Source organism: Hipposideros armiger, unplaced genomic scaffold, assembly GCF_001890085.2.
Source record: "Hipposideros armiger isolate ML-2016 unplaced genomic scaffold, ASM189008v1 scaffold_696, whole genome shotgun sequence".
NCBI classification, from domain to species: domain Eukaryota; kingdom Metazoa; phylum Chordata; class Mammalia; order Chiroptera; family Hipposideridae; genus Hipposideros; species Hipposideros armiger.
The window spans coordinates 726771-735790 of NW_017732046.1; the positions used below are offsets into that span (position 1 = coordinate 726771).

General features: G+C 40.4%; 1 protein-coding gene across 1 annotated transcript in view; it reads left to right on the top strand.

Annotated features, from left to right (window-relative positions):
- The window catches only part of TGFBR3 (transforming growth factor beta receptor 3), a 199219-nt gene extending 190962 nt beyond the window's left edge, over positions 1–8257 (top strand). Inside the window, exon 17 of the mRNA XM_019626991.1 lies at positions 4850–8257. Coding sequence (XP_019482536.1) covers positions 4850–4968 — 119 coding nt within the window. The 3' untranslated portion in view covers positions 4969–8257. The remainder of the gene's footprint in view (positions 1–4849) is intronic.
- Positions 8258–9020: the final 763 nt, after the last annotated feature.

A 9020-nucleotide genomic window follows, 5' to 3' on the forward strand; every position in this document is an offset into this window, starting at 1 on the left:
CTCTAAGCTTAAAAGACCTCCCTTTGGCAGGCAAAACTCTGTAGGAGGGGTGGGTTAGATGTTATAATTTATCTTTACTTTACTTGCCTTTATGGCCCCTGAATAACATGCACACAAAGTTTGATGATAATAAGAGGAGGAAGAGGAAAAAGGATTGGGGGTGGGGAGAAGCGAGGGGCGGCCACCTTCCACGTGTATGTATACAATCCTTTTTCTTACAGTACAACCTATTATCAGAAGTTGGACGTGAAGCTCTAGTTTGTTCAACTGCTAGTCTTGTTACCTGATCCAGGTATATAAATTATATTTCCTTTTAGTAAACATAAAGATGATTCCTACATCACTGGGTTATTGGAGGTAAGAGTGCTTAAACAAGAAATGTATGTGAAAAGCTTTCTGAACTCCAAAGTCCTACAAAAACATGAGATGCTTAAGGTTACTCAGATGCATAGGCAGAAAAAAAATCTAAGAGTGAAAGGAACACTATGTTTCACAGAGCAAAATAAAATGCTGAGGTCTTGAATTAGGTGTGCCAGTCCCAATCCCTCGGGCTTCTATTCAGCAATCCTCAGTTGAACAGGCCATGTGTTCTTAAAGCACATACCCAGGTCTTCCTGAGTCAGATGCAGCAGGAACAACAGATGGAAACCCAAGTGCTCAGGTTGTTTAATTAGAAGCAGCTCTGGAGGCTTCAAATGTTTTTAAAGGGCTAAAGTTTCTCCAAGCTCCCACCTCTAGTCCAGGTGAAGAGAGAAACAAGCAAGAAGATAGGCGAAGTTGTGACTAAGGAAGAGGCAAGAAACTGAATACCAGGGATCAGAGAGATGCAGCTGGAACAGATGGGAGCCCTGGTGTGCATGTAAAGAAGGCAGGATCCACTCTTCACCCAAGTACGCAGGTTAAGTTAAAGTAAGATAGATACCCACTGAAAACCAAGTGCAGATGCAAACTGGTTGGCTGTACTACAGGAATATATTGGGTTGTCGGAAAAGTCATGACGTATTTTTTCTATGTTTTTCATTGCAAAAATGTGTCATGACTTTTCCGACAGCCCAATAGAAAGAAGATGGTAGGCAGGACATGTTGAAAGATTTAAATTCCTGCCTTGGATCATTTTTCCCTTTCCTCATAACTTATAACAACATCTAATCCCCCCCTCCTGCAGAGTTTTGGCTACAAGAAGAAGGTCTTGTAGCTTGGAGAGTGGAGAGGGACAATTTTTGAAAATGATAGTGACTGAAAACTTCTCTAAACTGAAGGTTGAGCTTATGAAATAATTACAATTAGGATATCAAGAGATTGAGACTTTAATTGGTAAAATATTGCAACCAACACTTAGGCCTAGAGGAAAATATCTTTGTTTTCTTTCCAGCTTCAAGTAATATTAAATCGAAATTGCCCTCAGGCTTATGGCTTTCAATCCAATGCTTAAATATCTCCCAAGAAAAAAAATTCCATGAATTCCCCCTATAACTAACCAAACCTCATAATCAGCAAGTTATTTTTTGTGTGAGCTAAATCCTTTTCACTGCCATTTAAGCTCATTTCCTCATGTTTTGCCCTCAAGGGAGATAAAGAACAGCTGTCTGTTCCTCTTTGTCATAATCCTCTATGGACAATATTTGCAAACACTCTCCTTTGGGATAAATAATCGATATTCTTCTTACTTTCTTTAAAATTCTTCTCTGTTGTGGTTTCCCCATAGAGCCTCACCATGTTATTCACATCTTTCTTAGATCAAATTTCTTCCTCAGGACCTGCCATCGTAAAAAACGTCTAGATAAGAGCCCAGTTGTAAAGTAGACCCACCAAAGAGGTGGCAGGAAATCAGATCAGGACAACTCCATGCCAAGCTAAAGAAATAAAACAAATTATCCCTTAAAAATTTTTTGTTTTTATTTCTAAAATATCTCTGGCAATATCTAGGCTCAGTCACAGAGCAGGGTGGAATTAATCTTTCTCCTAACACAACGTCCTCCTGAGTACCCCATGCCTTTTTCCCGTACTCATTCTCCCTCCTCCCCAAATCTTTCTTCATCGGTGGGATTTGAGATTTTAGGAGCAAAGCATGAAGACTGAACACATTTCTGAAGGCAAAATTTGATATTTATGAGCAAGGAGCTTTCCTTGAACTCCTTACGTTCACTAAGTGGGCTTACTCTGCTTAACCCTGAGTGTCCTCCCTGCCCATCTTCTCCAGAAGTGGACTGCTTGTATTTGTCACCCAAAGGATATTTTAGTGAAAGATAGTACTCCAAGAAATCAGAGGTCACCGTGATAGAGAGCAGAAAACCAACGGACCCATCTCAGAAAACCCTGGGTTTTAAAAATTTTGTTTAGCAGAAGCATCTGCACATTAAATTTTCTTATGGTGACTTTTTCTGTATTGCCACTTCCATCTAACTAAAAAAAAAAACACACACCAAAAAAACACTTGACTTTCTAAAAGGTAAGGTTTTTTTTTAACAACTTGGTTATATTGAGAAATCTCATGTCTTACACGTGAAAGTAGCCACAGAGGTAGAAGGGATAATCTAAAGAAGGTATTTTCAACATTTCCAAGCAGCTTCTCAGACAAAGATTCTCCTTGGCACATTATTGCCTCAAGTCAGTAGATTATTAGGTTGAAGTTGACTTGTCCACGTTGGTGAAATGTATCGTGCAATCTCGAGTATCGGGGGCTTCTTTGTTTTATGTGGGTTTTCATTTTGGACAGTGTTTTGCATCAGCAGCACAAGAGTTTCCAAAACTCAGGAAGTTAAAGACCTTTGTAATGGGCACTGATTAAAATAAACTGACATGGCAACAAATTATATTTGGCAAGTAGATGTCGGAAAGCAAATAATCAGGCTTCCTGGGCAGGGAGTAGTGCTGGCACTTTTCCTGAATGTGAATAATCCAGCACACGTCAAGCTCTGGATGAGACAGAGTGGGTTCACTGTCAATAGATGAGCCAAGGCCATCTTGCCAGAGCTGCTATCAGGCTGAGCAAATGAAGCCCAGGTGAGCGAAAGGCCGGGGGTGGGGGAGGGGGGGGGGTTGACTTAGCTCCTGCTTCTCTGATGTATCCTTTATTTAAATGGGGAAAAGGTAGATTTAAAATGTGCTTCACACACAACCACATTGGTCCTTCTAATTAATAACATGAGGAGTCATCTGGGTGTGGATCAACATGTGGGTTGTGAGGGAGCTGAATTTTTAAAGTATATCAAGAGTTGTTCAGGTCTCTGGAGGGTTTTGTTTGTTTGTTTGTTTGTTTTGGTAGCAGGAAGGGGTTGTATGGAGATCAGAATAGCTAAGAGATTAAATTTCCCCCTAGAAATAAAGCTCCCACTCTGGGAAAAGTGAATTCCTGGCAGGAAATCACTGTATTGAGGCAAACTTCCCCACCTTTAAAAACATATACACGTGATGGGTAGAGGGCAGTGCTGGGGAGGGTCCCAAATAGATTACTAAAAAATAAGAGTGCAAATACAGTGTTTCTCTGTTTCTGAGGAATATTGACCCCCATCTCCCCTCCATCCCACCAACGCCAGAAGAAAAGATAATCAGGGGAAATGCAGCAAGGGTCAAATATGCTTGTCACATGTAAATGCCCTGAGGTTGGTGCAAAAATGTGTGCTGTAGCCGTGTGATTCTAAACTGGGTGATGGGGAAGCTGTAACCAGACCCAGGGCATGAGCCGGTTCTACATTTTGCAGAACTGCGTTTTTGGCAGAGGCTTTTGAGGGGCCCAGAAAGGGAATGGAAGTTCCTGTGCTTGGAGGGCAGAGCCTTTGCTCATGTGTTTTCGACTGATAGCTGTGTATTTTCAGTGTGACAGGAAAGAGGAGGCTGCTTCATAAACAGACCTGGCCCTTTGGGGCTTCCCACATTGGAGCGGGGTGGGGAGAGACTGCTGACCAGACCTTCGTGAAGTTTATACTCTGACTTTTCAAAGCAGATGCAGTGTTTGTCATCGGAGAGCCTTGATCACTTTTCCCTACCTAGAGCCATTTTTGAGGGCTGCCCTGAGGCCAGTTTCACTGAAGAAGGACTTAGCTCTAGAGGCGTTTGCAGTGCTAAATGCAAACCATGTGTGTGACCCGGGGTTTCCTCCCTCTCCAGAGCACTGCGCATTTGGCAAAGGGATAGGTTTAGCTCAAATGCAGTGGGGTGTGTAATGAAAAGTGGGATGTTTACTGTGCATGAGATACTCACACTGCACCCCACAGTGAGCCCCAAGATGGAGAGGGCTGTTCCCTTCCAACCTCAGTCCCGGAATGAGAACAGCTAATTCCCTTCCCAAAAAGATTTTTCTGAGTAGGCTCCGCCCACCACCGTTTCTCAGGTAGGTTATGTGCTTGGGGCACCTGGCTCTCTGCTGTGCGTAGGGTGAAACTTAGGCTTTGCCAGCCCCATTTTGAACAGTGCATTCAGGAAAGGTCCCTAAACTGCCATTGGTCTCTTATTAGAGTTTAAAGGTCTCACCTCCCAAACCCTACAACGAGAAGAGATGGACACGGTTTCCTGAATACAGGCTCTGGTCAGTTGAATCACACAGTACAGCTGGTGGTGGTTTCTTCCAAGTTTGTAGGCACTGAAATCCTGGGGCTTTCAACTATCAGGAGTCTTAACCATTACCACTGCTTGTCAGTTAACTTAAAAAAAAAAAAAAAAAACCAGTTCTCATTTTCCACGCAAGAGCTTTAAAAACAAAACACCAACCAAAAGAACAACCTAATGGTGTAAGTCCTTCTGCCCATGATTGACAAGAACATCAGATAAAATGGCAAAGGGAAGAATGGTCTTTCCAGGAATGCACACACATAACGAGTCTTTCTTTGCCCTTTTTCTTTATCAACCGCAGGGGAGACTGCAGGAAGGCAGCAAGTCCCCACCACCCCGCCGGCCTCGGAGAACAGCAGTGCGGCCCACAGCATCGGCAGCACACAGAGTACGCCCTGTTCCAGCAACAGCACTGCCTAGCCCGGCGGGCCACTGCCAAGGGCAGGGCCAGACTCCAGGAAGGCTTGATTGTGGTTCCCTTGTAAAGAGAGTGAACTTCAATATAAACATCACCTGTTGTATTCACCCCACCACCGCCACCCAGGGCTCATCTAAAGGCGACCCCTGGACTTCTGTAACACACTAGAGTTCATGTGAGAAAGCTAAGGTGGTGGCCTTCTCCACCAGCCCCTCCCAGGCCTGGGGGTTTTCAATGTGAAACACATGCCAGTTTTTAAAAATGCTGCTTTGTCCAGGTAAGAACAGCCATAATTTGGGGCCCTGAGTTTTACGCAGACTCAAGGAGTTGGTAAAAAGGAGAATAGCCAGATGATAGAACCAGTGAGATATGGCCAAAGATTTTTTTATAACTGAACCAAGATGTAAAAGAAAAGAAATACTTCAAGACTTTTAAGTGCGTTCCTCCCTGTCTAATCCGCACCTTCAGGATGCACACTTCTCACCTTGCTGCCACCCTCTGTGGGGGCTGATGTGTCTGCTTGATGGGTGCTGCCCTCAGGGACTGTATCCTGACACACATCAAGGCAACATTCCTTTCTTGTGCCCTGGGCCAAAAACCAGTGCTGATTACCTTATCAGCTTCCTCCTTCGCCCCACACTAGCACCCTTACTGCAAAAATGTCTTAATGAAAATTTCGTATTTATAGACATAGAGAAATTGAAAGTGGCCCAAATCTGGGACTGCAGATGTGGGCCCATTTATGACACTGTTCTGATAAATTAATGTATAAATTGGGGCAGAATTCAATCGTAGAGTTAAGGAGGAATTTGCTCGGTGATGATATTTATACCAGTAAAAGCATGTAATATGTCATCTGGCACATTCGTTTTCTCAGTTGAAGAAGAAAAAATTCATTCCCCTTTTAAAAATGTTCTGTACCTTCAGAGTTGGAACTTATTCTTAAATATATTTGAGAGAATTGGTGTTTCTCCTCAAAACATGTTAACCTTTTTAATAGACCCTTTTGTAAAAACCAAATTCTTGTAAGAGTAAATGCATGGCAGATCCTGTTGGATTCCAGTTGGTTATCTGTGAACAGTGTCACCACTTCTGCCAAGAAAGTGCTGAGATGTGGAAAAGGGCACTCATTTAGATTGCTTTAGTTCTCTTGCCTTAAATATATCCCAAACTCAAAAAGGATTTGAGGTGGAATAATGAAATAATATGATGCCACTTTGCAGCTAAAATAAGCTCAACTGATACCTCTATGTTAAAAAAAGGATGCCAGAGGAAATTTTCCATGCCAAATCATTTACTACTGAGGATAGTTTCATTGCAAATAAATATTATTCTTTGTCCATATTTCCCCCAAACAACTCAGAATTCTACAAATAGAATAGGCTAGATTTTACCCCCCAAATGCCATATTTGTAAGTAAATCGCACTGCTCTTAAAATAAGGAAGCTGTCTGGTTCTCTGTGAATGGAACCTTAAGGTTGATGACACCAAGACCTAAGGGCAGTGTCTGCAAGACAAACAAGTCGGTTGCAAGACAATCATTCTTACCAAATTACAGAGGAATAGTCTGGTTGATTCAATAGGTGCCAACATTCAATCAGGATAATTTTAACCAAAACACATTACTTGAGGGCTAAGATTTCCAGATTGTCTACAATGATCATTTTGCATATTTTCACATACAAATGAAGACATGAGATTAGAGAATATTTTTCCTTCAGTTAACTTTTTTTTAACGTAAAGGTATCATCGTGGAGGACCTAGATTATGCTACCTGTGTTTGAAAATACTGCGCTTTGCCTAACCTTCAGAGAATGTATTGTTTTAGCATATTCTATGTATAAAAAAGTTTAAAGATGTCTTCAAAGAAGACTAGAGTCTTTAAGTCACTTATAGCTATATTTTACTACAAAAATTTGTGTATAAAGATATATTTAAGTGTTTTAGATTTAAAAAAAAAAGTTACTCCATATGAAATGTTTAATTTCAGTTACTGTGAATTTTTTGGTCAGTTCTTTGCTTTTTAAAAAACCCCTTCCTTCCTGTTCAAAAGAAAATTAGTTATTAAGAGGTATTAAAAGATCCAGTTCTTAGATAGACAGGGTTAAGTAAACCTTTTGTAATATATTTAAATGTATATTTTTGAGAGAGATGCTACATTGCCAATGATTTTATAAGTAATTTAAAATTAATTTACAAATTTATAGATGCAAACCAAAAGATTTTAAAAGAAAAAAGTCAATTTTATTTGTTTGGGTTTCATTGTCAAAAGTATTATTTAGATCAAGAAATCCATGTTGATGAAACTGGATCCCATGTTAATTGGAAAGTGAATATCATTAAGTATTTCTGAAATGTTTCTTTATAAAAAATGAACATAAAAAAAAGTTTTCTCCCTAGCTTCTTGTTATAGCATTTCCAATTGCTTCATACTTCAAAGTTTTAATACAAAATACAAGCTCAACTTTATAACACATTTTGCAAGTTTCTATAAAACTGTTGTTATATTCCAGTAAAACTCTTTTATCTGCAAAGCCTTGCTACTTCTGCAGGCAACACCCTTAATTCGCAGAGCCCATTTTTGTTTTGTTTTGTTTGATGCTAAAGCTATTGTTGAAATGCTCCAAACTCCAAGGCAGATTGTGTAACATCCTATAGGTTTTTACCATGTGGTGTTTACCAGCTGTTACTCTGTATTTTAAAAGTCAGAAATTCCTTCTGTCTAAGCTGTTTCGATAGCATTTTCTAAACAACAAAAAATGGTCTTTCACTTGTCTGTAATAAGATTGTAAACCCATGTCCTGTGTGTGTTCTGTAGTGGGCATGATTGTGAATGTGTGTTGGGGCACGTAGTTGCGTGCCAGTCTTTTGTACTGTAACTACCTCATAATTTGAGTGATGGTTGTACTGCTGGTTGTATTAACAGAGCACATTTTGTTGGGTGAATGGTATGTGTGATTTTTTTTTTCCTGTTTGTTTTAGCTGGGGGTTGTTCATGAAACTGACATGTTTTTTTCAAAAAAGGACTATTATCAGTTTCCAAATACAATACTTCTCTCTTCTGGTTTTTCCTGAATGAGCCTGATTTTATTGCTGTGTTTCATCATGTAAGAGGGTAAAAAGAGTACCCTTAAAATCCCTGTGGCCAGTTTGAATGCCCCTGTTATATGTAGTCTTTTCTCTGTTCAGTGTGTCAGCAATTTTGTGAACATGCTTAGATATATAGTTTTGATAACCACAGTTTTAAGTACTTTATCTGTGCATAATAAAAAGATATATATCAATTATTAATACATGTCTTGGTTGGTCATCATTAAATTCTACCCTCAGGCTGATATAACATTTTTCATTGTGACTTTCTCCTAAATTTATCTTCTGATACAACTGTGTTGATGAGAGAGGGGAAAGGCTAAGCGAATACCCTAGGCTTACTAGAGCAGAGGGAAGGGGTGAACAGACCAGAAGGAGAATGTAACAGGAGCTGTCACTCTTCTCAGAAAATTGTGGCAGGAGATTTAGAGGTGGGTATCAGCTTTGGAATCATTAATGGGCTTTCTGTCAGTCTCCCAGAGGCAAGGAAAGAGAAATAATATGTGTGTTGGATCTACTCCTTTCATTCCCTCCAAATACCCCAGTGCTGCTTCCAGCATTCTCTCTCAAGATGGCACTACCATCTTCCTGCTGCCTAAGCCAGAGAAACTTGGGAATCTAACTTGACTCCTCTTTGGCTCCCACACTCCCAAATGAATAAATCCAAGTTTATTCTACCTTTGGAATATCTCTTTCTCCAAACCACTGGCTTATTTCTACTCCTACCACAGTTACCCAGATTCTGATGCCCATTAGCTCTTAAGCTGAATCACTGCAACAGTGTAACTAGTCAGCTGGCTTCCCAGCGTGTCCCCCTCTAATTCTTTCTCCACCAAGCCTCTGAAGGAGTCCTTAAAAGACTCAAATCATATCACTTCCCAATTTAAAGCCTTTAAATAATTCCTCCATTTGCCTCAGGTAAAGTTCAACCTCCTAAACATGGTTTAGAGAATTACCTGCCTAC